Source organism: Callithrix jacchus, chromosome 9, assembly GCF_049354715.1.
Source record: "Callithrix jacchus isolate 240 chromosome 9, calJac240_pri, whole genome shotgun sequence".
NCBI classification, from domain to species: domain Eukaryota; kingdom Metazoa; phylum Chordata; class Mammalia; order Primates; family Cebidae; genus Callithrix; species Callithrix jacchus.
The window spans coordinates 123,225,888-123,252,697 of NC_133510.1; the positions used below are offsets into that span (position 1 = coordinate 123,225,888).

The following is a 26,810-nucleotide window of genomic DNA, read 5'->3' on the forward strand; positions in this document are numbered from 1 at the left end:
TTTGGCAGCTTGAACCTTTATTTTTAGTATTTTTTTAAAAAGCATAATTAGAAACTTTCAATACAGAAATAATCCTAGCAAACCATTTAAAAGTGGTGGTGTGTGACAGGAATTTCACATCAGGTCCACTAGGACGTCGGTCCAGCCCTGAGTCCCCACCCCCACCCCGTAACCCCCATTCATGCGTGTACAGTGGGACAGGCACACTGCCATGACCAAAATCACCCCACCACCTGGGGCTGGACGTCCAGCTGCCAGAAGTCATGGGGGCTCCCAGCCTGGGCTGGAAGCTCCCAGGACCAACCCCCCCCCAACTTATTGCTTGAATTTGCAAGCACACCCCTGCTGGCCTTGCCTGATCACTCAAAGGCAAGCATGCCCCCCACCCACTGGCACAGGAGCCCCCAAGCACCACACATCCTCACAGGGCCCATGGCCAACCAGAACAGTCACAAGGACGGAGACCCCACTTCTCCCGCCCCCAGACCAGATGAGGCTGCCTGCTCGTCAGCCCTGCAGCCCCTCCTCCTTCCCAGGCCCACGGAGCTCCCCCACCCCATCCTGTGGCTCCAAAGTGGAGGCCTGTCCCAAAACCACCAGCTTTTGGCAGTTTGGGCGAGTGGAGAGACGGGTGAGAAGAAACCCCCAGTTTTTATTGATTAAAAACCCATCCACAGTGCTAACATGGAAACTGCAGTGTGATCTGTGATTGTCCAATCAGGGCTCTGCCTAGAAATCACCTAGGAAAGAAAGTCTAAGGAAACAAATCCTGGAATCAGTTCTTCCCAGGTCACTTGATCCCTGTAGGGGAAAGGGTAATGAGGTGTTCGAGTTGGGGGCTAGGGAAGCAGTCAGCAGGTGCAGATGACCCTGGTTTTTCTCCAGGGGACTGGGGGTCAAAACTGACTGCCCCAGCCATTCCTTCCCATCTGCCAGGAACTCCTCTTGCTACCTTTGTCCTCACAAAGATTAGGACAGTGACAAGGGGCTGTCCACGGTCCCAGCCCAGAGGCCCCAGGCATGAGAGCCCAGCCCCACAATGGCAGGAAGCCATTCGATTTTTTTCTAAAAACAGTGAACACAAAGTGTGTTCACCCCAACTTTTGCTGTTCTGCCAATCAAACCTCAGGGAAAGAAAATAATTGTGAGGAACTTAATTCACTGATCTGGCTTCATTCTCTTGATCTGTTAAAATACCGCTCCTGCAGCCCCCACGCCAGCCCCATCTCTGCACGAACCTACCCCAACCTTTCTGATGGAATTGAAACCTCATGGTAGAAATGAGAAGCCATGGCTCCCCTGGGTTTGGAGCTCAGAAACATCTAGAAGGCAGGATAAGAAATCTGTTGGCCAAGGGGCAAGACTGACCACCTCTGGAACCGCAGGGCCTTGAGGTCAGGTTCCCCAGCTCCCAGAATGGCTGTGGGGGCAGGAGAACAGGGAGGGAAGGGAGCTGGCACAGGCCCCGGAGAAGGGGCAAGACCCTGCGTGCCAGAGACAGAAGCTGACAGCCTGTCAGAGAATGAGCAACACGGAGCCCACTCCACTGGCTCAGGCTGGCCAAAGATGCGGCTAGAACGTCGTGACGCTGTCTCCTCAGGACGCTGCTTGTAGTAAGATGGGCTGGGGAGGGGCGCAGGGAGGGTCCGTTGCAGCAGGCTGGCATCAAGGAGGCAAAAGCCAGAGCAGGACTCGGTGTGCGGCCGGGTAGAGCAATATACACTATGTACAGACTCTGCAAATCAGTCCGCTCGGCTGGCAGCGTCCTTGCCAGGTCCAGGCGCCTTGGCCGGGGAGGAGGGGGCACCAGTAGGGAAGGGCGGGCTGGTCCAACACCTTCTTGGCACTCAACGGGGGAGAGGGAGGAAGTGCCGATGGCGCCTCCCGATACAAAAACATGGAGAGAATTCTTTAAATAACGGCACGAAACTGAGACTGTCCCCCGAGGAACCCCCGCGGACCTCGGGCTGGGGGAGGGACCGCAGTGCAGTCTCTGCAGTGGACTGGGCGGCATTAGCAGCATCGTTTCTTTCGTTTACTGTTCTTCGTAAGCTTCACCACGTCGTTCTGTTGCTGCTGCTGCTGTTTCGCCAGGTTGTCTTTCTTTGCTCGGAGGACCAGCTCCGTGATGCAGTTGAACATCTGTGGAGAGGAAAGAGGAAGGGCCGGCCTCAGACCTGGCCAGGAGGCCCCTGCTGGCCACACTTCCTACGTGTGAATGTTTGGTATGTATGTCTTCAAAGCCTATTCTAGAAGGAGGTGGTGAATTATTTTATTTAAAGGTCAAAAAGGAACAACATTGCTAAAACCCCATCTCTACAAAAAATACAAAAATCAGCTAGGTGTGGTGGTGCACACCTGTAGTCCCAGCTACTCAGGAGGCTGAGGTGGGAGGATCACTTGAGCCCAGGAGAACAAGGCTACCAGGAGAACGAGTGGGCCATGAACACACCACTGCACTCCAGCCTGGATGACAGAGTTAGACCCTAACTCAGCAAATAAGTTTGAAAAAAGGAACATCATCAAAGGCCCCCCATGAGCTGTGTGGACTTGGGGAAGTCAATCTCACAGTTGTTCATAGGGGTTTTCCAGTCCTTTTTTTTTTTTTGAGATGGATTTTCGCTCGTTGCCCAGGCTGGGGTGCAATGATGCAATCTCAGCTCACCACAACCTCTGCCTCCCAGGTTCAAGCAATTCTCCTGCCTCAGCCTCCCGAGTAGTTGGGATTACAGGCGTGTAGCACCATACCCGGCTAATTTTTTTGTATTTTTAGTAGAGACAGGGTTTCTCCATGTTGGTCAGGCTGGTCTCAAACTCCCAACCTCAGGTGATTTGCCTGCTTCCGCCTCCCAGAGTGCTGGGACTACAGGCGTGAGCCACCAAGCCCAGCCTCCAGTCCTTTTTTTTTTACAGAGACAAACCCCTTTCCTTCAGCTGGAATCTGGTGACATGACAGATGAAAGTGCCCCTGCCCTGTTCATAGACAGAGGTGACCCAGGGTCTGCCCATTCCACACCACCTCACGGCATGTGGGGCCCAAAGAGGTGAAGTCACCGCCCAGTGTCATACCAGCCTCGCCCACAGGCCCAGGTGGACAGGCCAGCGTCAGGACACCAGCCTGACCTGCAGAGAAGTCTTACTCCCCGCCACTGTATGGCCCATGTGCCCCGAAGCAGAGGGGGATCCTCAGCTTCCCATAGGCCTTTGAGCTCCACAGCCCACAAGGCGGCCAGTGAGGCAGAGGACTGGTGCAGAAACTGCTTGGCTTTGGTGTGGGACAGGTTCACTCAGCTTCTTCCTAGCTGGGTGGTGGGCCTTACGTTACTTCAACACTTGGAGCCTCAGTTTTCCTATTTGAAATGTGGGAATAATTGTACCCACATCAGAGGACTGCTGAGCTATGAACTAAGATCATTAAAGGGCCTGGCACATAGTAGGCACTCAGTAAATGGCATTTACTAGGACATTTTCTGTTGGCCATTTAGATGCCTCGAGCAGGCCAACAGCGAGAAGAAAAGGGCCACGAGGGTGCGGCGGAGCCGGTGACCCAGGGCCTCACCTCTTCCACGTTGACATTCTCCTTGGCGCTGGTCTCGAACAACTGGATCCCCATCTGCCCGGCAAATTTGTAGGCATCTTCTGTCTCCACCACCTTCCGCTCAGGGTCATCATTCTTATTGCCCACTTCAAAGCAAGGCAGAGTCAGCGCAGCCCTGAAGGGCACAGGTGGCTGTCTCCCTCCCTCGACCTGACCCCCACCCCTAGTCCCTGGGCACAGCCTCACCTAATATTCGGCACACATCATCACAGTTCTGGTTGATTTCGTGAAGCCACCGCTTGACGTTGACAAAGGACTCGGCACTGGTGACGTCGTAAACTACAATGACCCCGTGGGTCCCCCGATAATACCTGTAGGGCCAGAGTGTGCAGCAGCACTTCAGCCCCAGCAGGAGCCACCCCCTTGCCAGGACCCACCTCCCCACATCAGGGCAGTTACCCAGGAAAGGCGAGGGTGGCCCTGGAGCCTGGGTTCTCACCCTGCTCAGCAGAGACCCGAGCCACACCCAGAGGGCAAGAGAGGCTGCAGCAGCAGCACTGGCTCCCCCTGCCTGCCCTCAGGCACCAGCAGGGTGGGAGAGCCAGCCCCTTGGCAGCAGAGCAGGTCTGAGGAGTCACCCCATGCTGTTCAGAGTCTGCTGCTGGCTTGAAATATCTCTGAAGTTCTTGCTTTATTTTGGGATTTCAGGCAGTTTTTGTATTTGACATCATGTTATCACTGTCTTTGAACATTCAAAAAAAATCTTTTCTCCTCAAACCCGTTTTAGAGAAACACATTTCCAAGAAGCCACACCATCATGAAGCCCTAGCAAAGTCTGTCTCCTCCCCTGGGGCAGGTAGGCACCTCCCTTCCTGCTGATCTTGGCTCATCTGTGCAAGTGGCAGGAAAAGCATGGACACTACACAAGCATCTAGGGATGGCTGGGGAGAGGGGCCAGCAAAGCCACCACCCACACATGCAGACCCCAGGGCCAGCCAGGAGGTCTGCATCAAACTCTCCTCTCCAGACCCCATCTCCCCATTCATCCGAACGGTACAGAAAGACATCAATCCCCAGAGGCAGACAGAACCATAGCCTCCACTTCCCTCTGTCGCAGGGCTGGAGGCCAGAGAGCAACCCTGCCTTGAACTGTGCAATCAGCCAGAGCCCCCACTCCTGCTCTCCCTAGAGCCGCAGGGACCTCCTCCCTGAGGCTCCTCAGGACACCACACAAACCACGAGTGGACAAGCTACTTCCTCCCAGCCTTCTGGCTGCCAACTGCTCCAGCTGTAAGTACCTCCACCCTGCCCAGCCCTGGGGCAAAGCCCAACCTGCCCCTGCCCCTGCCCCATTCTGGCTCCACCCTCAACACCGCTGCTGGGATCTCCTCCCAGGGCTTCATTCTGCCGCAGCTTTGCTTCCAGGACAACATTGCTTCTTGGCTTTGGGGGAGCTATGACAATCAAGTTGTCTTGGCACTGGGCCCAAGAACCAGCTCTGGCCTTGGCAGCAGCGGCGGAAAGCAGTCGGCTCAGCACACGGAATGGCATGGCGATGCCTTCCAGAGTGAGGGCGCGCTGGAGCCGCAGGAAGAGCAGAGGAAGCGCAAGGAGTGGATGGCTCTGCAGACTCTCCTTTGCTGAAGATGATCAGAGAGGCCAAGGGACACCTACAGCCCTGGCCCTGGCGCAGAGCCCCAGCAGTTCCCTGAGCACCTCCACCTCATCTGAGGCCCAGAAAAGGGGCTTTATCTGAGAGCAGAGAATTCATCTGCAGATGAAGTCAGGGGCTCAGAGCTCTGGCTAGGAAGGTCCGGAGCACTGAAGCTTCCCATGGCCACCAGGAATCGCTTTCACTCACCGGGACTCTGCTCTAGGCCAGGCTCCGAGCCAGGGGGCTTGGTATCCATTACCTTACTAATCTCTGCAGCCACCTGATCCAGGAGACCTCAGGATGGCCATGTGACCCTCAAGGACCCGAGGCTGAGTGCAGCAGCCAGATCTGACTCCCAGACCCAGCTTTCCTTCTCACTTCTCCCCTCACCTCCACCCCACCCACACCTCTCAGCGCCGGCAAACCTCAGCTTCTGAGAGCAAGAACCCAAGAGGGGGTGACCACAGGGCTCTTTCCCGCCAGGCTAACAGGACAGTTTCAGTTTCTCTTTTAATGCCCTGCATCAGAAAATCACACTACTGTATCCTGATTGTCCCATTCCCGAAAACTCTGAAAACTGACTTCCCCAAAACTCCTTCCTTCTTTGCCAGTGACCATCACAGGGCATCGAGACTTCCCGTGCGCCCTTCAGGGCCTCCTGCCTCGTGAGGGCCAGAGCAGGACTCTTAAGACAGAGCTACCACTCTGCTTTCCCAGACAGTCAGGATGGCAGCAGGAGTCCAGCCACTGCCCACAGGCCACCCCTTCCCAAGCCCCCTGGGAAAATCCCATGCTGCTCCCAGGAAGCCGAGTAACTCTTCCCAGCTCCCCACGGAATGGAGGAACCAGTTCACCCTCTTCCTGCCCTGCCCAGCCCGAAAAGCAGGTGACTTCATGGTGGCAGGGAGGGGCTGTGGCTCCTCCTGGTGAAAGAGCCTCAGGCCCCCCAGGCCCCACCGCCCTCCCTGGGGATTCATTCCTCATGGCCACGGGCCTCCCAACCTCTGCTGCCCCAAACCTCTGCCTGGTTTTAAAGCGCAGGATGGGGCAGGAAAGCAGGGGCACCACCTGCCCAGCGGAGGAGGGCCTCGGCAGCCTCAGCGCCAACCCTGAGCACCCCTCACTCCTGCCCCCCAAGTTAGGAGGCTTCATCCTCCCTGGGCTTGTTTTCCTGTCCATAAAATGGAGATAGTCACAGTCCTCTCCACCAGGATTAACCGAAATAAAGCAGGTGAAATCCTAGCGACAGAGCAAGGTCAGAGCCCAGACCAGCTGAACCTAGCATAGGGGCTTGTCTTGCCTGGGCCTGCAGCCCCAGGCTGCCCAAAGCACTGATGCCAGCCCTGCCCCAGCGTCCTCTGCAGATCCTCAATGGCAGCTGCCAAGACATGCAGGCCACAGAGCCCCTGCTCACAGGCTCATCAACCATCACCACACAGGCTGTACCCAGCGACCCTGGGACTGTGAGCTCCCAGGGATTTGGGCACCACGGGCTGCAGCACACGTGTGCTGTGTGCTCAGTGCAGGGTGAGCCCAGTGACAAGCCTTCTGCCCTGGCTCCAGCCCCGAGCTGCCCGCCCAGTGCACCTGTCCCTCCTTCAGCGGCCCTACTCTCCCCAACACTCCCAGCCACCCATGGGAGCAGTGCACCCCACACTTCCCACCTCGGGAGATGCCGAAGGGCCAGGGGTGGGCTGCCAGCATGGGGTGCACCCAGCTTTCACACTGCAGGGAGGAAGGGGGCCGCTGGCCGGGACTTCTTCATCCGCCTTCCTGAGGCCAATTCTAGAGCTGCTGCTCGAGAGAGCCGAGGAGGTGCCCGTGGAGCCAGATAGCTGCCCCTGACTCTGCACAGGCCGCTGTGTGGAGCGCAGGCTCGGGCACTGGGAGGGACCCCTCCAGGGTGCTCTCTGTAAAATGGGATGACAGCAGCTCCAAGCACACAGAGCTGCTAGACAGCACAACCCAGCCACTCATGTTGACGCCCTCGCCAGAGCACTTGGCCCCCTCCACATGGAAGCCAGCACAGAAAGCCTAGGCAACTTGCCTCAGGACACACAGTCCAACAGCCCCAAATCCTCTTCAGACCCTGCTCCTTCCTAAAACCTGCTCCACTAACCCAGTGGGAGCCACTCCAAAGGACACTCCCATCTGTGCTGGAGCCGTTTCCTTCTGGCCTGCAGCTCAGCCACAAAGGTGGCAACCCGTGGGCAGCTGGATTTCCCAGGAAACAGCTTTAAGGGTAGGGAAGGGCCTAATGACACACAACAGTGTCCCCTCTAGACAGCTCTACCTCCAAGGCGGGTGATAGGGCCTGCCCAGGCCAACTCTAGCTTCCACAACTGACACCTACCAAGAGGAATTGCCAGTGACTAAGTCCTGGGTGGGCAGGGCACGTCACAACCCCCAGCAAGGCAAACACTACACTGCTCCCTCTGTAAGGTGACAGTGTGGCAGGCTGAAGGGCCGGCTGACTCTCCAAGGGGACAGCCCATGGCCACTGTCTGGCCAGACTCCACCACAGTGCTCAGCACCACCCACCACCCCCACCAGCAGTCACCTCCCCATCCCCTCACACCTTCAGGACCAGGAAGGCTGCAGCCAAACAGCACACACTAGAGCTGACAACAGGCTCACTTCCCAACAGCCTCGGGGGCCCATTGGTGACATTTCCACCATGACCAGGCACCGGTTGCTCAACCGTTTCCACAGGTCAGTGGTTCGGGCTGAGTGGGAGTGGGCGTGGACTCACGTCGAGGTGATGGTGCGGAAGCGCTCCTGCCCCGCCGTGTCCCAGATCTGCAGCTTCACCTTCTCCCCATTGATCTCCACGGTCCGGATCTTGAAATCCACTCCGATCGTGGTGATATAGCTGCCTGCACACACACGGCAGTTAACGAGGCCCAACCCACATCTCCCGACAGGCCCCCAGCCCCACACTGCACACGACACACCCCCAGGCTCCCCCACCCCCAGCTCATTACATGTGCCTGGCACATTCTAGGCCCCAGGGACACAGCCCTGAACAAGGAACGAGGCCCCTCCACCCACAAGTAAAGTGAAGGAGGGAGGCAGGATGCAAGGAAACAAACAAGGGGGACAATTTCTGAGAGTGAAAGTGACACGCAGGAAATAAAGCGGGATGGGAGTGGCACAGGATCTTTTAGAGTGGATAGGTGGGGACATGCCAGCTGTGTCTCGGAACGGTAGACCTACTGTGGGCACACTCTGGGTTTTTCTTTTCTATTCAATTTAAACATTTTTTATGGCCCTCAAAATTCACTTCCAAACACACAAATAGGTCATGAGCTGCAGTCTGAAAACCACCGCTCCAGGCAGGGGAGACAGCAGCAAAAACAGCCACCGGTTGGATTACGTAAGGTCAAGCCCTAGGCCCAAGACAAGCAGAATGTGGCGAGGCCAGATCTTGAACCTGAGTGCCACTTCCAAGAATGTGGACTTTCTCTTGTGTGTGATGGGGAGGCACCAGTGGGTTTTAAACGGGGTGTGAGATGCATTTTAAATAGCTCTCTTGCAGCATCTGTGAGAAAAATGGATTTTTTTTTTTTTCGAGACAACGTCTCATTCTGTCGCCCAGGCTGGAGTGAAGTGGGATTGCATCCTTGACCCTCCTCAGGCTCTGACAATCCTCCCACCTCAGCCTCCTGAGTAACTGGGACTACAGGCGCGCGCTGCCACACCTGGATAATTTTTTTTTTGCGATGGAATCTAGCTCTCTTGCCCAGTAGTGTCATGGTGTGATCTTGGCTCACCACAGCCTCCACCTTCTGGGTTGAAGTGATTCTCCTGCCTCAGCCTTCCAAGTAGCTGGGACTACAGGCACGCCCCACCATACCCAGGTAAATTTTTTTTGCTTTTCTTTTTTTTTTTTTTTTTTGAGATGGAGTTTCGCTGTTGTTTCCCAGACTGGAGTGCAATGGCAGGATCTCGGCTCACCGCAACCTCCACCTCCTGGGTTCAAGCAATTCTCCTGCCTCAGTCGCCCGAGTAGCTGGGCCTACAGGCACACACCACCATGCCCAGCTAATTTTTTTTTTTGTATTTTTAGTAGAGACGGGGTTTCACCTTGTTGACCAGGATGGTCTCGATCTCCTGACCTCATGATCCCTCCGCCTCCACCTCCCAAAGCGCTGGGATTACAGGTGTGAGCACCTCGTCCAGCCTTTTTTATTTTTGAGACAGAGTCTCACTCTGTCACCCAGGCTGGAGTGCAATGGCATGATCTCAGCTCACTGCAACCTCTGTACCCCCGAGTTCACGCGATTCTCCTGCCTCAGCCTCCAGAGTGGCTGGAATTATAGGCTCCTGCCAACTGCACCTGGCTAATTTTTGCATTTTTAGTAGACATGGGGTTTCACCATCTTGGCCAAGTTGGTCTCGAACTTCTGACCTCATGATCCACCTGCCTAGGCCTCTCAAAGTGCTGGGATTACAGGCATGAGTCACCGAGCCCGTATTTTTGTATTTTTAGTAGAGACAGGGCTTCACCATGTTGCCCAGGCTGGTGTCAAACTCCTGACCTCAAGTGATCCACCTACCTTGACCTCCCACAGTGTTGGGATTATAGGCGCAAGCCACCACGCCCAGTCTGAAAGATGGATTTGAGGACAATTTCTAGCTGGCATAATTGTCCAGTCCAGCCTTCCAAAGCCTGACACTAGAAAGAGCACAACTTCTCATTACATTTGGGGCTTATGCTGTAACAGTACAGGAGATACCATGCACAGACACAATTATGTGAAATGTGGCAAGGGCACAGGAAAGGTCAAATTCCAAGGTGGGGTGGAGAACAAGGCAGGCTTCAGGGAGGATGTCATATCTGGGCTTAGCTTGAAAGAACAGGTGGCGGGCGCGGTGGCTCACGCCTATAATCCCAGCACTTTGGGAGGCCGAGGCAGGTGGGTGGATCACGAGGTCAAGAGATCGAGACCATCCTGGTCAACATGGTGAAACCCCGTCTCTACTAAAAGTACAAAAATTAGCTGGGCATGGTGGCACGTGCCTGTAATCCCAGCTACTCAGGAGGCTGAAGCAGGAGAATTGCTTGAACCCAGGAGGCGAAGGTTGCAGTGAGCCGTGATTGTGCCATTGCACACCAGCCTGGGTAACAACAGCGAAACTCCATCTCAAAAAAAAAAAAAAAGAACAGGTAAGACTTCAAAGGTTAAGATTAGGTAGGGAAAAGATGTCCCAAATAGCCAAGGCAAATAGCCAAGGCAAACCCACAGCCAGAACTTTGGAACACCAAAGAGGGCGGCCCAGCTCCTAGCACAGTTAGGCTCTCCAGAAACAGCTGGGGGTAACGAGCAAGCCAAAGAACAAAAGAATGAGCAGGTGGTAGGACGAAGCCAGAAAGGTGAACTGGAAACAGACTATGAAAGCCAGTGGTTCTCAGCTGGGATGACTCTGTCCCTCCAAAGGACACTCAGCAATGTCTGGAGGCATTTTTGGGTGTCACAGCAGGGGGAGGGGAAGTGTTGCCGGCAATCAGTGGGTGGAGGCCACAGATGCCACTCAACATCCTTCAACACGCAGGACAGACCCACAACAAAAATCACAGGGCCCAAAGGGTCAACAGTGTCCCAGTGAAAAACTTGCTGCAAACTCTGCTCAGGTGAGAGGGGCCACTGTTTTGTTTGTTTGCTTTTTTGAGACAAAGTCTTACTCTGTTGCCCAGGCTGGAGTGCAGTGGCGTAATCTCTGCTCACCATGACCTCTGCCTCCTGGGTCCAAGCGATGATTCTCCTACCTCAGCCTCCCAAGTAGCTGGGACCACAGGCGCATGCCACCACACCTAGCTAATTTTTTTTTTTTTGTATTTGTAGTAGAGGTGGGGTTTCACAGTGTTAGCCAGGATGGTCTTGATCTCCTGACCTCATGATCCACCTGCCTTGGCTTCCCAAAGTGCTGGGATTACAGGCATGAGCCACTGCGCCCAGCAGGGGCCACTGTTTTTAAACAGAGAAAAGACTGTGCTAGACACATGCATTAGCAGTTCAGGGTGGATGAGGGTTGCCATAATGCTTCCAGGTAGAACCAACAGCATACTGGTAGTAGAAATAGAAAATGGGAAGAGATAGCAAAAACGAGCCCCCCAAGCATCAAATGCTGATTAGATGGGGAGGAAGAGGGGCATTAAGGAGGAAGAAGAACATTTTTCAGCATAATTAGAGGCTGTTAATCAGTTGTCATTCTTGAACAGAAGGTAACAGCCAGCTGCAACAAATAGCTGGCATTTATTGGGCAATTACTTAGTCCCAGTGTAACCTGTGCTATCTCAGGTCATCCTATAACAACCCTCTTGGGGAAGGACCATTATGATTTCTACTTTACAGATGAACTGAGGCTTAGTCACTGGCTCAAGGTCACACAGAGAAGCCATTGCTTTCCAACACCACACCACCAGTGAGGATGCAGGGCCAGTGCCAAGGAAAGAAGTGGGGGGAGAGCGCAAAATCCACTTCTCCACCAAGAGAAACATCAGCCATGGAATCACTTTCTAAAAGCTGCTCAGCCATGTCAGAGGGAATATTCCACAAGACAATCAATCAGAGACACCAACCCCACCCAAAGCATCTGTAATGAACCTGATGTATTTAACAAACAAAACTGTGTTCAGCTGGGCACAGTGGCTCACGCCTGTAATCCCAACACTTTGGGAGACTGAGGCAGGCGGATCACAAGGTCAGGAGATCGGGACCATCGTGGCCAGCATAGAGAAAACCTGTCTCTACTAAAAGTACAAAAATTAGCTGGACATGGTGGTGCATGCCTGTAATCCCAGCTACTCAGGAGGCTGAAGCAGAATTATTTGAACCAGAGAATCGGAGGTTGCAGTGAGCCAGGATCACGCCACTGGCAACAGAGGGAGACTCCCTCTCAAAAAAAAAAATGTTTTTAATCTTACCAGTGATTAGGGAAAAGCAAAGGTAAACAAGTTAGCCCCTTCTGCCTCTCAGCTCAACAAGAATGACGACAGCTACTAAGATCCAGCATTGATCAGGGTTGACAAGTGGCACTTTCCACCCTTCAATGGGAGTGTGAATTAAATTACTCCAGCTTCTTTGAAAAACAGGTTGTCTGGCCGGGCGCGGTGGCTCAAGCCTGTAATCCCAGCACTTTGGGAGGCCGAGGCAGGTGGGTGGATCACGAGGTCAAGAGATCGAGACCATTCTGGTCAACATGGTGAAACCCCGTCTCTACTAAAAATACAAAAAATTAGCTGGGCATGGTGGCGCATGCCTGTAATCCCAGCTACTCAGGAGGCTGAGGCAGGAGAATTGCCTGAACCCGGGAGGCGGAGGTTGCGGTGAGCCGAGATCATGCCACTGCACACCAGCCTGGGTAACAAGAGCGAAACTCCGTCTCAAAAAAAAAAAAAAAAAAAAAAGAGAAAAACAGGTTGTCCTCTTTCTTTCATTAGAAAAAGAAAAACAGGTTGGCAGTACCTATGAAGATTCTTGGTGCATACACCCTGCAACCGGTAACCGCACTTCTACAGAAACACACAAGAATAAGTATCAGCTGGGCTCTCTGACTCACACCTTTAATCCCAGCACTTTGGGAGGCTCAGGAGGGCGGATCACCTGAGGTCAGGAGTTTGAGACCAGCCTGACAAATAGAGTGAAACCCCATCTGTACTAATAATACAAAAAGCAGCCGGGTGTGGTGGTGGGCACCTGTAGTCCCAGCTACTTTGTAAGTTGAGACAGGAGAACTGCTTGAACCCAGAAGGTGAGATTGCAGTGAGCCAAAACAGCGCCACTGCACTCCAGTCTGGGACACAGGGCGAGACTCCATCTCAACAAAAAAAAAAGAGTAAATATCGACTAAAGCCCAAGGACCTAAGCATCACTGAAAACAGACACAGCCAGAATCCAGGCACGAAGTAAAAGCACTGTCAGTGCACTGTGTGGTGCCCCTAAGCATAGAAAGCGCCCCAACACTCAAATGAACCCAACGGCCTGCATGTGGAGCGCAGAAAGGAGCTGGAAAGACACACTCTGACCAGAGACTACCAGGGCAGCACAGGGGGCAGGAGCAGGGACTGCGCCCGGATGACACCCTTAGACGCTGTTATGGTAACCTTTCTGTTTGGACCCTGGGTGGAAAAATGATGGGCTAGCCAAAGGGTTTTGGTGAGCAGGTACATTAAGATAGACCAGAGAGGCTTCTGACAGAAGCTCCACCAGGTCCTAAGGCCCACTCCATCTTCTTCCCTCCTCTGGCAACCAGAATGAGACAGTTCCCAACATTAGGCAGAAACAAGTGTGTTCTGGTGCCAGGGAGGGAATGTCAACAAACAAACAAAAACGACCCCCCAGCAGAACGGCAGGGGAGGACTCACCTGAGAAAGTGTTGTCTGCAAATCGCAACAGTAAACTGCTTTTGCCCACACCTGCAAGAGAGAAAGCACTGTGATGAGGGGGGCAGGTGGGTCCCCTCCCTCCAGCCCTGGCCCTTCTTCTGGGAGACGATGCCAGAGTCCCAACTCTTAAGAAGCTCAGTGGGACCCAGCTCACTTCTCCATGCGCTTTCCACCTCCCTGAGCAGCCACACGCCAAGAACATCTCTTCTGCTCGATCCCTGACCTTTTCCTTCGTCCTTGTGTAAGACAATCTGTTCCCAAATCCTCTGGGGGAGACATGAGAAAGGGACTGGTGTTCAGGCCCTGGGCTGAGGGCTGGCCCAAAGGGAGATGCCAGGAGACAAAGTAGAATGAAGGTCAATCAAACGGAACAGCCCCTAAGTGCATCTACAACACGGTCCCTAGAAAAGTACCCGCCACGTTATGGCACATCAGTTAGGAAGCAGCCTGGAATGAGGAAATGCAGAGCAGGAAGGGACCCTTGATATCACCAGGGCTATTTTGCAGGCGAGGAAACCAAGGCGCACATAGCTAGAACTCAATGGCCTCCATCTTCCTGGCTGATGGCCCTGCTAGGTGGGCTGGTGGAGTGGAGGGTCTGCCTTATACCCATCAAGGCAACAACCCACATGTGCTCAGACCATGCACCAGCCACAGCAGCTCCTGGCTGCTTAGAGCACAAACAGGTATACATCTGGCCTCCCCCACTTTTTTTGTAAAGAGATGGGGTCTCATTCAGTCACTCAGGCTGAAGTGCAGTGGTGCAATCATAGCTGACTGCAGCCTCGAACACCTAGGCTCAAGTGATCCTCCAGCCTTAGCCTCCCAAGTAGCTGGGACCACATGTGTACACCACCAGGCCCGGCTAATTTTTTTATTTTTAGCAGAGATGGAGTCTTGCTATGTTGCTTAGGCTTAATTTTTTTTATCTTTTGTAGAGATGAGGTCTTGTTACATTGCCCCAGTTGGTCTAAAATTTCTGGCCTCAAGCAACCCTCCTGCCTGGGCCTCCCAAAGTGCCAGGAGATCAGGCATGAGCCACTGCGCCCAGACCTGTCCCCTTGACTTCAACTCATAGTGCTTTCAGCCTGCCAAGTGCACCTGTCCCTGTCCTTCTATCCCAACCCCAACCTCCAACAACCCTGATGCCAGGCAGTTAATCGACCACAGAGATTTCACACGCATCGGGCCATCTGTGTGGTCAGCCCCTGGATGCCTCTTTGATTGTATTTACAGCCACATCTCTTAAGATGAGGACGCCCAGGCTCAGAGCTGCTGAGTAGCCGGCCTAAGTGCCTCTGTGAGAAGCAGTAAAGCTGAGATCCACGTCCAGGCCGGACTCCTCCAGAGCGCTAACTCTCCTCCCAATACACACTGTTGGGAGTCTGGCCTCTGGTTCAGGAAGGGGGAAAAAAATGACCCTGTGGGGACTCCTACATCTCACTCCTGTTAGATTTTCTTTTTTCTTTTCTTTTTTTTTTTTTGAGACAGAGTTTTCGCTGTTGTTACCCAGACTGGAGTGCAATGGCACAATCTCGGCTCACCACAACCTCCACTTTCTGGGTTCAAGCAATTCTCCTGCCTCAGCCTCCCGAGCTACAACACGGTCCCTAGAAAAGTACCCACCACGTTATGGCACATCAGTTAGGAAGCAGCCTGGAATGAGGAAATGAGTAGCTGGGATTACAGGCATGCACCACCATGCCCAGCTAATTTTTTGTATTTTTAGTAGAGACGGGGTTTCACCTTGTTGACCAGGATGGTCTCGATCTCTTGACCTCGTGATCCACCCACCTCGGCCTCCCAAAGTGCTGGGATTATAGACATGAGCCACCGCGCCTGGCCTTCCTGTTAGATTTTCAATGAAAATGCCATGAAAGCTATGAAACCCCCTGAAACAAAGTGCAGATTTTGAGCCTAGGTGTCTGTTTGCAGGAGAAACCCACAGCATTTTTTTTTTTTTTTTTGAGAGACAGGGCCTTACTCTGTCACTCAGGCTGCAGTGCAGTGGTGTGATCACAGCTTACTCTAACCTTGAAATCCCCAAGTACCTGGGACTACAGGCATGTGCCACCATACCCAGCAAACTTTAAAAAAATTTTTTTGTAGAGATGGCGTCTCACTATGTTGCCCACACTGGGTCTCAAACTCCTGGCCTCAAGCAATCTGCCCACCTCGGTCTCCCAAGGTGCTGGACTAACAGGCATGGGCCACTGCAGTCGGCCCCCACCGCTTTTATTAGATTCTCAAAAGGGCACTGCCTCCACCCCCACACCACAGGTAACCACAGTGGCAAACCACTGCCGCAGCTGTATTTCCCTAAGCCTAACTCGGCATCCACTCTGGGCAGTCCTCTAAAGATCCCTTCTGGGAACTTCTCCCGGTGAGTGAGCTGCCCTAGGATGCCCAGAAGAACTTGTTTCATTGAGTAAGCCTGCATCTTATTTTCGTAGACAGGCTGGCATGAGGCTCTCCTGGGCAGGCAGATACTGCTCAGCCCCGGGCCGCAACACTCATGCTCAGAGCCACTTCCTCCTTGCTCCGCTGAGTCTTCCTGCTGAGCCCAAGGAGAGCCTGAGTCCCAGGCTGGATCCTTCACAGCGCTGTGCCGAGCACCAGCACCCCACTGGCCTCACCGCCTCCTCTGCTTCCTCTTGGCGCCTTCTGGGTCCAGCTTACTCAGCTAAAAGCTTGAGTCTGGAAGTTCCTCTAGGACACAGCCCTCGACTCACCCGCCCTGTGCATTCACAGTGCTGAAAGCCGGCCCCAGCACTTAGTAGGTGCTAACTGAACACTGCTTAATGAATTTCTGCCTAAACAAATGCCCAACGCACTGATGGCTCTGCTATCTAGCGCTACCACTGCAGCTCAGCAGGCGCCTAAGCAGGGCTTTCCAAACTTCTGCAGGGTAGCAGAATCCTTTTCTTCATTCAAGCTTTACCCAAATCCCATGTCTAACACAGCTCTCTCTGCAACGACACAGTAGTGTCCCCTCCAGCTTGCCCTTTCCAGGTCCCCATACTGTCCCCAGGCGCCTCGGCAGAGCAGTTAAAAGCCACTAGGCTGCAGAAAGACCACAAACATCACCACATTATCTGTTGCTCTGGACCCAACACCAATCTCTAACACTGTTCTCCCTTTGAAAGGAACAGAAACCCACCCCAAGAAATGCTACCCTCTAAATATCCCTAGAAGCTTCCTCAGAAACATGAGCTGCAGCCATTACCCCACAGCACCAGTGTCAGGGCGGGAGCAGACGGCACCAGTCAGCCTTCACCATAGCTACTGCCGAGGCTGCCCAAGGCCCACATCAGTGTAACCCCAACCAGTCCAGCCCGTTGTTGTTTTCTTTTTTTCTTTTTTTGAGACAGAGTCTCACTCTGTCACCAGGCTGGAGTACAGTGGAGCAATCTCGGCTCACTGCAACCTCCGCCTCCTGGGTTCAGGTAATTCTCCTGCCTCAGCCTCCCAAGTAGCTGGGATTACAGGAGCCTGCCACCACGCCCAGCTAATTTTTGTATTTTTAGTAGAGACGGGGTTTCTACTAAATGTTTTGCCATGTTGGCCAGGATGGTCTTGATCTTTTGACCTCATGATCCGCTCACCTCGGCCTCTCAAAGTGCTGGGATTACAGACATGAGCCAACATGCTTGGCTTTTTTTTTTTGTTTTTGAGATTAGTCTTACTTTGTCGCCCAGGCTGGAATGCAGTGGCCTGATCTTGGCTGCAACCTCCACCTCCCGGGTTCAAGCAGTTCTCCTGCCTCAGTCTCCAGAGTAGCTGGGATTACAGGCACCTGCCACCACATCCAGCTAATTTTTTTGTATTGTTAGTAGAGACACGGTTTCACCATGTTGGCCAAGCTGGTCTCGAACTCCTGACCTCAAGTGATCGCCTGCCTCAGCCTCCCAAAGCTGGGATTATAGGAGTGAGCCACAGCACCCAGCCTTTACCCCTGGCTGCTGTATCTGGTCCTCACCACACCAGCCACACACACATCTTGTCCTCGGCCTGCTCCTGCCTGGGCTCTGGCCCCCTCACTCCTCTCTGCTTCAGTTCCATCTCTTGAGGAGCCCTAGGCCTTTCAGTGAAATGTTCTCAATTTTTTTAAATTCTGAAACAAGGTCTTGCTCTGTTACTCAGGCTGGAGTGCAACAGCGCAATCACAGCTCATTGCAGTCTCCGCCTCCCAGACTCAAGATCGTCCCACCTCAGCCTCCCAGGTAGCTGAGACTATGGGCGTGCACCACCACACCCAGCTAATTTTCTTATTTTTTGTAGAGACAGGACCTCCTTATGTTGCCCAGGCTGGTCTCAAACTCCTGGGCTCAAGCGACCCTCCGCCTCAGCCTCCCAAAATGCTGAGATTATAGGCATGAGCCACCAAACCCAGCCTTTTAAAATTTTTGAGAGTGTCTCACTCTGTAACCCAGGCTGGAGTACAGTTGTGTGATCGTAACTCACTGTAACTTTCAACTCCTGGGTTAAAACGATCTTCCTGTCTCAGCCTCCCATGTAGCTGGGACTATAGGTTTGCAACACCACACCCAACTGATTTTTTTTTTTTTTAGATGGGGGTCTCACTATGTTGCCCAGGCTGGTCTCAAATTCAAGTGATCCTCCCACTTCAGCCCCCCAAAGCACTGGGATGAGCTACTGTGCCCAGCCATGTTCTCATTTTTAATCCTGCCTCAGCCACTACCACACTCTATAACCTCACACAAGTCACGCCCCATCTCTTAGCTTCAGTTTACTCATCTGTTAAGTGAAGGGCTAACTCCATCTCCGAATGAGGATGGCTGTTCTGAGGGATGCAGATGAAATGCTGTTACAAATCGGAGCCACTGTCAGTACAAGGGAAAGTATAGAAAGTAAAGAACCTCAGGCATAACGAAGAGATGCAGAGGTTGAGGGAGTCCACTGCAGAAGCATGCAGAATGTGCAGAGTGGGCAGCACTCTAGATGTATGAAGAAAGAAACCAGCTTTCATGGCGGGCCTGTTGTTTGCCAGCCCTGACACCAGCTGCTTGCACACATATTAGCATTGAGGTACAGTAACCCTGGCTTTGCCTCTGCTGAGCTGTCTGATTTGGGGCAAGTCAGTCACCTCCTCTGAGCCTTAGTTTCCTTGTTGTTTTTTTTTTTTTTTTTTTTTTTTGAGATGGAATTTCACTCTTGTTGCCCAGGCTGGAGAACAATGGCATGATCTTGGTTCATTGCAACTTTTGCCTACTGGGTTCAAGCAATTCTCCTGCCTCCCAAGTAGCTGGGATTACAGGCACATTCCGCCATGCCCAGCTACTTTTGTGGGGTTTTTTTTGTTTTTTTGAGACAGAGTTTCGCTCTTGTTACCCAGGCTGGAGTGCAATGGAGCAATCTCGGCTCACCGCAACCTCTGCCTCCTGGGTTCAGGCAATTCTCCTGCCTCAGCCTCCCGAGTAGCTGGGATTACAGGCGTGCGTCACTGTGCCCAGCTAATTTTTTTGTATTTTTAGTAGAGACGGGGTTTCACCATGTTGGCCAGCTTGGTCCTGATCTCTTGACCTCGTGATCCACCCACCTCGGCCTCCCAAAGTGCTGGGATTACAGGTTTGAGCCACCACGCCCCGCTACTTTTGTGTTTTTAGTAGAGACAAGGTTTCACCATGTTGGCCAGCTTGGTCTTGAACTCCTGACTTCAGGTGATCCGCCCACCTAGGCCTCCCAAAATGCTGGGATTATAGGTGTGAGCCACCACACCTGGCCTTAAGCCTTAGTTTCCTTATTTGACAAACCACACAGGCCATGGGTAAGAATAAGCATCTGTGAAATTATTCGATATACCTTAAGGAGGCATTCGCACAAGAAGCCCAGTTCAGGGGAGTGCATGATGTCAGTCTCTGTGCTCAGCCGCCAAAGCTTAGTTTGGACTTCCACAGCTACCATCTCCCAGCTTTGAGTATCTCTCTGTCAGGAGAAATCAAAGAGCACAGCGTCTACCTCCTCTACAACCCACACCTACATGACTGACCTAGGAGCTAGACCACATAAATCTTGACCCAATGAGTCTTCTTCCACACCTGACTTCGGAGAGAAAAATCAATTCATCATACAAAATGTGTTGTGAGAAAGCGGGCCAAACCCATCCCCTGGGTTTTACAGAGGAGAAGCGCCAACAAGCTCCATCTTCCTGCTGAGTTTAGACTTTTCATCATCAATGCAGAGGATATCAATGCAGAGGTCAGAGATGTCTTGCAGAGGGATAAAGGCTCCTGACCATGGCAGGCTGACGGTCACTCCAAAAAGAGAGAAATGGCCCGGTGCCAGTCCCTCAGAACCCAGGCCAGGACTGCAAGCAAATCATTTAGAGGAAGAAGCCTCAAGACCCTGAAGAAGCCAAAGGCCATCTCCAAGAGAACACTCCAGCTTGCCTGGTTTCCTTCCATTCAAACCATAACCATTCTGTCCTCCCCCTTTGTAACTCCATCCCCAAACACAGTAACTCTTCCATCTACCTGGTTAGCCCCCAGCTTTCCCCCCTTATCTCTCCCTTCCTCCAGCAACTATGGAAACCTCAGCCATCCTTCACCTGATCCAAACCACCAACCACATCTCCATCCAGCTTTACAAGTGAGGCCAAAATCACCCACTTCCCTGACCCAGCTCTGACACTGCTACCCAGCACTCCGACACCCCGGGTCTCACTCATTTGATTTGATCCCCTTTCCTTAACAGTCCATGGCCTCTGCCTCCAATCACATGACATCCCTCCCCACACTCAGCTCAGGTCTGGTCTACAAACTAAGCATGCTCCCGACTCTTTCATGGACATCGTATAACCCCAGCATCTCAGCTACACTCCCATAAACCTTCTGGGGCCTGCCTCCCTGAGCTCTTGGTCACCCCATAAACCTGCTTGCCTGCCATACTCCAAACAGCTCCAAAACCCTCCATCTTGTTCCAGAAACCAGTCTATCTTTTCTAAGGACACTTAATATTCATTCATTCTGCAAATATGTCTTAAGCACTTACTGGGAACCAGGCAGTGTTCTAGGCACAGGAGCTGCAGCAGTGATCAGGAGCCCTCAAGCAATGTGTGTGTGGCCAAAGCACTTTTATAATTTTGGCTGCCACACCCCCAGGACTCCTCTGTATATAGTAGCGAAACGGCAAACAGTGACGACTCACTGTGTGCCAGGAGCTGGGCACAACACTGCACAATCTCACTGAACACTCACATCAACCCCATAAGGCAGATCCAACCATCATTCCATTTTACAGATGAGAAAACTGAACCAGGTAGATATAACAATGATTCGGCGGGAATGTGCCAGGCCCTGAGCAAAACGCTTTACCCGCCTTACCTCATTTAAACCTCATGGCAATCCCAAGAGGCAGGTTCTGAGAATTCCTCTTTTTAGATGGGAAGAAACTGACACTTACAAAGGATACTGATGATAATGACAATAGTGAACATTTATTTCGAGCTTACTTTACCGGGTAGGACGCTGAGCACCTTTCCTACTTTATCCCATGGAATCCTCGCACCACCCAGCAAGGCACGTCCCCGCTTCTCAGATGAGGGAACTGAGGCTCAGGACGGCGAAGTAACTTGCCCAAGGTCAGCGAGAGGCAGCTGGTAGTCCCGAGACTCGAACCCAGGTCTCTCCAACTCCAGAGATCGCGCGACTTGACCAAGGTCACACGTGAAGCAGGGACAGGCGCGGTGACTGGACTCGGCGCGCTCGGCCCCTTCGCCCCGCGCCCCAACCTCCCCTCGGCGCGGCCCGGAGCCCCTCGGGGCCCCCCTGGAGCCCAGACCGCCGGGCAGCCCCGCCCGCCCGCCCCACGGAGGCCGGCACCTCCCCTCCCGCCTGCCGCCCCGAGGCCCCCGCGGGCCGCGCCCGGCAGGGCCCGCGCCGCCTCCGGCCGCTGCGGCCCTCACCGCTGTCGCCGATGATGAGCAGCTTGAAGAGGTGGTCGTAGTCCCGGGCCATGGCGGGCGGGGGCGGTGCGCGCGGGCGGGCGGGGTCGATACTGGCCTCGCGATCCGCAGCTCCCTCCGGGCTGCTCCGGCAGCGGCGGATCCACTTCCCGAACAAACAGCCGGAACTGACAGAAACACCTCCCTCCGTCCCCCTCCTCCTCCTCCTCAGCAGCCGCCGCCGCTGCCACCGCCTCCCTTCTTCCCGCCCCGCCCCGCCACTGCGCAGGCGCGGCGTCTGGCACCGCCTTGCGCAGCCGCAGCCCGAGCCGGCCGCGCCCTCGCCGCGCACGCGCCCCGGCGGAGTCTCGGCGCGTCTTTCTGGCGTGTCCTCCTGGAGCGTCGCAGCAGCTGTTCGCGGCCCTGAGAGCTGGCGGAGCGGAGCCGCTGTCAAGACCCAGCTGAAAGAAGCCTAAGGTGCCGGAGAAGCCCGGCCGTGGACGTTCTTTCTCCCTCATCTTCGAGACCCGCAAGCCCTGTGAGAGGAAATGACAAGCACGCCACGACCGTGGGGCGGGGCTCACGCGAGCTCCGAGTTTCCCGAGTCCGGGGCTGGGGACATGGAAGGTAGAGTCGCGCGAGGAATGGCCGGCACCCCGCCCCTTCCGCACCGACGCTGCCCTCGCGGAGCTGGCCCCCGCCCCGAGCCTGTGAACTGGACGCCGAGGGCGGCGGGCGGCTCCCGAGTTACGCAGAACGGGAGCTGCCGGCGGGAGCAGAGCTGCGAGGCTGTGAGCTTTGAGGGCAGCGCGGGGTCGAAATCCCATCCCAGCGCTGTGACCTCCAGAAGCCCACGTTGCCTCTTTGCTGGAGGGGAGGGAGTGGTCCAGGTTCAGAGTCTCGTGTAGCTCGGAGCCGAGCCTGGGAGCTGAATGACCCATTGTGCAAGGCGCACCTCGGAGACCGAAAGCAACCACTTCCCGGGCTTCAATTTCACACCACCTGCAGATACACATCTCAGAATCTGCGGCTGGGAAGACCTGGGCCGCCAGAAGCAAAGCATGTGCATTTTATCATCAGCCCCCGCTTTCTCGTTTTAGAGTGAGTTCCCACCTGCCCTACCTGAAACACCTGAAAGTAGTATGCCCCCACGGCCATTTTCAATGCAGAACTGCAGAGGGTTTTAAGCTCCTATTTCTTATAGCCCTGTCCCTTTCCAGGCGGGTATTTGTTGGATATTTCTACTTTTCTATCAAACTTCCTTTTCTTTTGAATTTATAAAAAACAATGCCGGGAGGTTAGGTAGGAGAATCGCTTGAATCCGGGAGGCGGAGGTTGCAGTGAGCCGAGATCGTGCCATTGCACTCCAGCCTGGACAAGAGCGAAAACTCCGTCTCAAAAAAAGAAAAAAAAAAAAAATTATGCTTGTCCTTAAAATTATGTGCAGAAGTTTACTGAAAAGTACAAGTTACTATTTTTGCTTCTGAAGCACTCCTCAAGGTAAACCCTGTTAGTTTTTAACAGGTAACCTTAAAATGCTTGACACATACTTGTTGAATGAGTAAGTGCCCTCGGTGAATTTCCTTTGCCTGTACAATCATATGTCTACCTTTTTAACAGTACACTTGTATCATTTAACAGCTGCGTGCGTGGTATGGTACTCTATCTGATGGTTGTACTTAACCGCCCTGCTATTAATAGACACTCATGTTGTTTATATTTTTTGGTTATTATAAACATTGTTGCTGGGGGGATCATTGAACAACACACGGAGTGTCTGATTCAAGCCTTGAGTTGTTTTTCCGGGAGCTGAGAATCAGTGTGGTGATGTCTAAAGAGCATGAGCTTGGAATCTGAAGGTACTGGCTAGGGAGAAGAGCTGCTCATGTGCTCCTGCTAATAGAAAAGTCCCCCTTGGTCTGGAAGGTTGGGGCCATCCTCTGACTCAGCAGCTTTAGGAATTATAGGGTGAGAAGGAAGTCACCCAGCCCTGACCAGCCAGCGAGGCAGTAGGTCCTCCCAGCTCATCTTCACAGCCTTGGCTGGAGTCAGGAAGACTGGTTTCAATGTTAAGATTGGAATCCTAGCCTCCATCCCTTAAAACCTTTGTGATCTTAGATAAGTCACATCATACTATCTCAGAGCCCCTGTTTCCTCACAGAACGGTTGTTTTAGAGGTATGTTCGTAAATTACCTGGCACATGTAGGCATGAGACTGACCGTAACCAATGTTACTCAAGGTCATTTTGCACTGACTCATTCATACTTTGAGCCATTTCCTGTTATAGACTATAGCACACATTTCCAACTTCCTAATAGGGCTGCAGGGTATTTTTGGGAAATAAATCAAAATTGACCATTAAAACCAGATTCCTGACTTTGCCTGGATATGCCATCTGGAAAGCAATCAGCATGAATTCTTCATTTATTTGGTAACTGTTTAATGAGTGCTTATGTGCCACAGATTGCAGAGGCCTTTTCCCTCCAGTTTACAGCCTTATCAGTTAAGACATACTCGTGAGGAAATTGAAAATATAGGACAATGCAGATAGAAAGCTGTCAAATACACAGTCTAGACTTCAGAGGAGGAAAGCTATCACTTTTAGCTGTAATGATGGGGAGAAGATTTCATCATAAAGATTTCATGATGGCACTGGAATATGAGAGCTTTGAGTGTCTATTTTTAGACAGCTGCTGTCACAGCCTATGAGAATCCTCAATTTTGGCTCGGAAGGGGAAATCCCTGCAGGTCAGGGTTATGTGCCTGGCATCTCCAAATGAATCAGCACATTTTCCTCCAGAATCATTGTTACAGATTTATTTAAACTGCAGTTGGATGGTGAGTTATGTTAAACTGTCTCTCTCCTTCTCACCATATAGGTATGTAAACTTTTGTGACCTAAAGTATCACTGTGTCCTGTGATTGGAAACTGTTTCACCGCTCTGAACAGGTAACTTAGAGATGAACTTTTATACCACCACCTGTGTGCACGTTAGAAACTATTAACAATGAGGAGGCATTGAAAGTTTTTGAGCAGAGAAGCAATCTCAAAATACTATTTTAGCAAAGTAATCTAACAGGAGTATGCAGGATGGATTTCAGCTGCAGAGCTTTAAAGGTTATTGCTGAAGCCTGGGTGTAAGGTAACAACGGACAGATGCAAAAGGCAATACGCAAACAGTATAACCAGACAAAGCAGATTCAAAAAAGAAATCATGTAATTTACCTGGTAACTAGATTCATCCCTTAATTCAGTAAATATTTGCACAGTTACTGTGCTGGACCTGGAGGCTGTAACATGAACAAAACCAAGCTCCTGTCCTCATGGCATTTACAGTTTAGTGGCGGAACAAGTCATTCATTTGACAAATATTTGATGACCTACTGCATGCCAGACATTGATCTAGGAGCTGAGGATTCAGCAGTAAGTAACATTTTAAAATGTTAAAAGCTTTCTTAGCACTTCCATTCTGATGGGGAATATAGGCAACAAGTATGTCCAAGGAGAAAACTAAAGCAGGACACACTGAGGTTTGCAGAAGCAGACAGTGAAGCCATGGGGGCGGCAGAAGGTTTGACGGTGAATTAAAAGAGAAACGGTGAAACTGATGAACTATTTTTCAGGATAGTGGAAGTAGAGGATTAGCAGCCAGGGAATAATAATGAGTGAATATTCAGAGGGAGGATGGCTAAGTGCACTTCAAAGAGCTTAACACTTGACAACAGCTGGGAAGTAAGGTGTCACCAACTGGAAGGCAAAGTGGGTAAAGGAGAGGGGGACCTCAAGGGCAGTAGTCAGGGATGAAGGTCAGTGCAGCGGAGGTTGCAGGGACCCGTGAAATCCAGATTTCGGTCAGCAACATGGATTTCAAAGCTGCTAAGTGCTAGGTGGCAAGGGAGGGAAAGTGTGCTGTGATCACCCAGGAAGGTAGCAGTGGGTGGTGAATCAGAATTCAGAGAAGGCAGGTAAACTGACCAACGGACCTTAAATTAGGAGCCAGATGGGGTACCACTCAGCATACTGATCCAAGAGGGAAGGAGAGGCTACGGCGCCTGATCTCTGATGGAAGTGGAAACGCGCCCTTTCCCCCACAACTGCAAGCCTGATGCCACACCAAGAGACTTGGCAATGGGCCTTGTACTGCCCTTATGTGGCCCCCAGAAATCTAATGAACACAAGTTCCATGATTCCAGGGACCATATCTTCATCTTCGTGTCCTCTGGAGGCCCAGTACATGGTAGGTGCTTGATGTCGAGTTAAAGTGAACCCACACATAGAACTTGAGAGTTGGAAAGAATGTCAGAAACAATTAGTTGAACCCTCTTCAGTTCACTTTTTGAGGTGTGGGCCAGATTTGGGGTCTAACTCAAGGTCAGCTTCTTCACCTGACTTCAAACAACTATTTAGTAGAATTTTCTCACTCAACTTTTGTATTATTAGATCACTGGTTTTGCAGGTGTGGTCTGAGGACCTCAGGGCTCCCTAGGTCTCTTTCAAAGGATCTGCAAAGTCAAAACATGTTCATAATACTCAGATGTGATTTGCCTTTTTCACTTTTGTTTGCTTACAAGTATAGTGTTTGCCAGAGCCTGCATGACGCATGATATCACAGCAGGCCAAATGCAGAGCTGACATACGAATCCAGACGTTAGAGACCTGCAAAAATGTGGAACAATGCCACCTGACCGATTCTGATTCTTCTTGTTTTTGAGACAGTCACCCAGGCTGGGGCTGTAGTGGTACGATCATAGCTCACTGCAGCCTTGACTTCCCAGAATCAAGCAATCCTCCCACCTCACTTTCCTGAGTAGCTGGGACTACAGGTGCATGCACCACCATGCCTGGCTATTTTGTTGTTGTTGAGATGGAGTCTCGCTCTATCGCCCAGGCTGGAGCTGGAGTGCAGTGGCACAATCTTGGCTCACTGCATCCTCCACCGCCTGGGTTCAAGCAATTCTCCTGCCTCGGCCTCCCGAGAAGCTGGGATTACAGGCATATGCCAACACGCCCTGCTAATTTTTGTGGGTTTAGTAGAGATGGGTTTTTGCCATGTTGGCCAGGCTGGTCTGGAACTCCTGACCTCAGGTGATCTGCTCACTTCACCCTCCCAAAGTGCTGGGATTATAGGTATAAACCATCGTGCCCGGCTTTTTTTTTTTTTTTTTTTTTGAGACAGAGTCTCACTCTGTCACCCAGGCTGGAGTGCAGTGGCATGATCTCAGCTCACTGCAACCTCTGCCTCCTGGGTTCAAGCGATTCTCCTGCCTCAGCCTCCCCAGTAGCTGGGATTACAGGTGTGTGCCACTACACACAGCTAATTTTTT

The 26,810-nt window shown here is 52.4% G+C and overlaps 3 protein-coding genes across 6 annotated transcripts in view; 1 reads left to right on the forward strand and 2 right to left on the reverse strand.

The window, feature by feature from the left end:
- RAB35 (RAB35, member RAS oncogene family) lies at nt 1-21,660 on the reverse strand. Of its 2 annotated transcripts, XM_017976420.4 has the most exons (6): nt 21,506-21,660; nt 13,561-13,611; nt 7,945-8,068; nt 3,785-3,909; nt 3,560-3,684; nt 1-2,142 (listed from the first exon to the last, which is right to left on the reverse strand). In XM_017976420.4, the coding sequence occupies exons 1-6, from the start codon at nt 21,555-21,557 to the stop codon at nt 2,014-2,016; spliced, it is 606 nt and encodes a 201-aa protein (XP_017831909.1). In that variant the 5' UTR covers nt 21,558-21,660; the 3' UTR covers nt 1-2,013. The 2 variants fall into 2 exon arrangements, with proteins under 2 accessions (XP_017831909.1, XP_035113702.1); XM_035257811.3 differs by lacking the exon at nt 3,560-3,684 and having other exon boundaries at nt 2,018-2,142.
- Nucleotides 1,095-2,038, reverse strand: LOC108593239 (uncharacterized). Its single transcript, XM_017976419.4, is given in 2 exon segments — nt 1,095-1,516; nt 1,518-2,038. Coding segments are annotated over 2 exon segments (834 nt in total). The 5' UTR covers nt 2,024-2,038; the 3' UTR covers nt 1,095-1,188.
- Nucleotides 21,556-26,810, forward strand: part of LOC108593240 (uncharacterized) — an 11,325-nt gene continuing 6,070 nt past the window's right edge. For 2 of the 3 annotated variants that reach the window (XM_078337423.1, XM_078337425.1), the window contains exons 1-2: nt 21,556-22,585; nt 24,365-24,435. In XM_078337423.1, the coding sequence (XP_078193549.1) occupies nt 21,556-21,960 (405 nt within the window). In that variant the 3' untranslated portion in view covers nt 21,961-22,585; nt 24,365-24,435. Of the gene's footprint in view, nt 22,586-24,364; nt 24,436-25,479; nt 25,724-26,810 lie in introns of those variants that run through there. The other variant, XM_078337424.1, reaches the window with a different exon arrangement.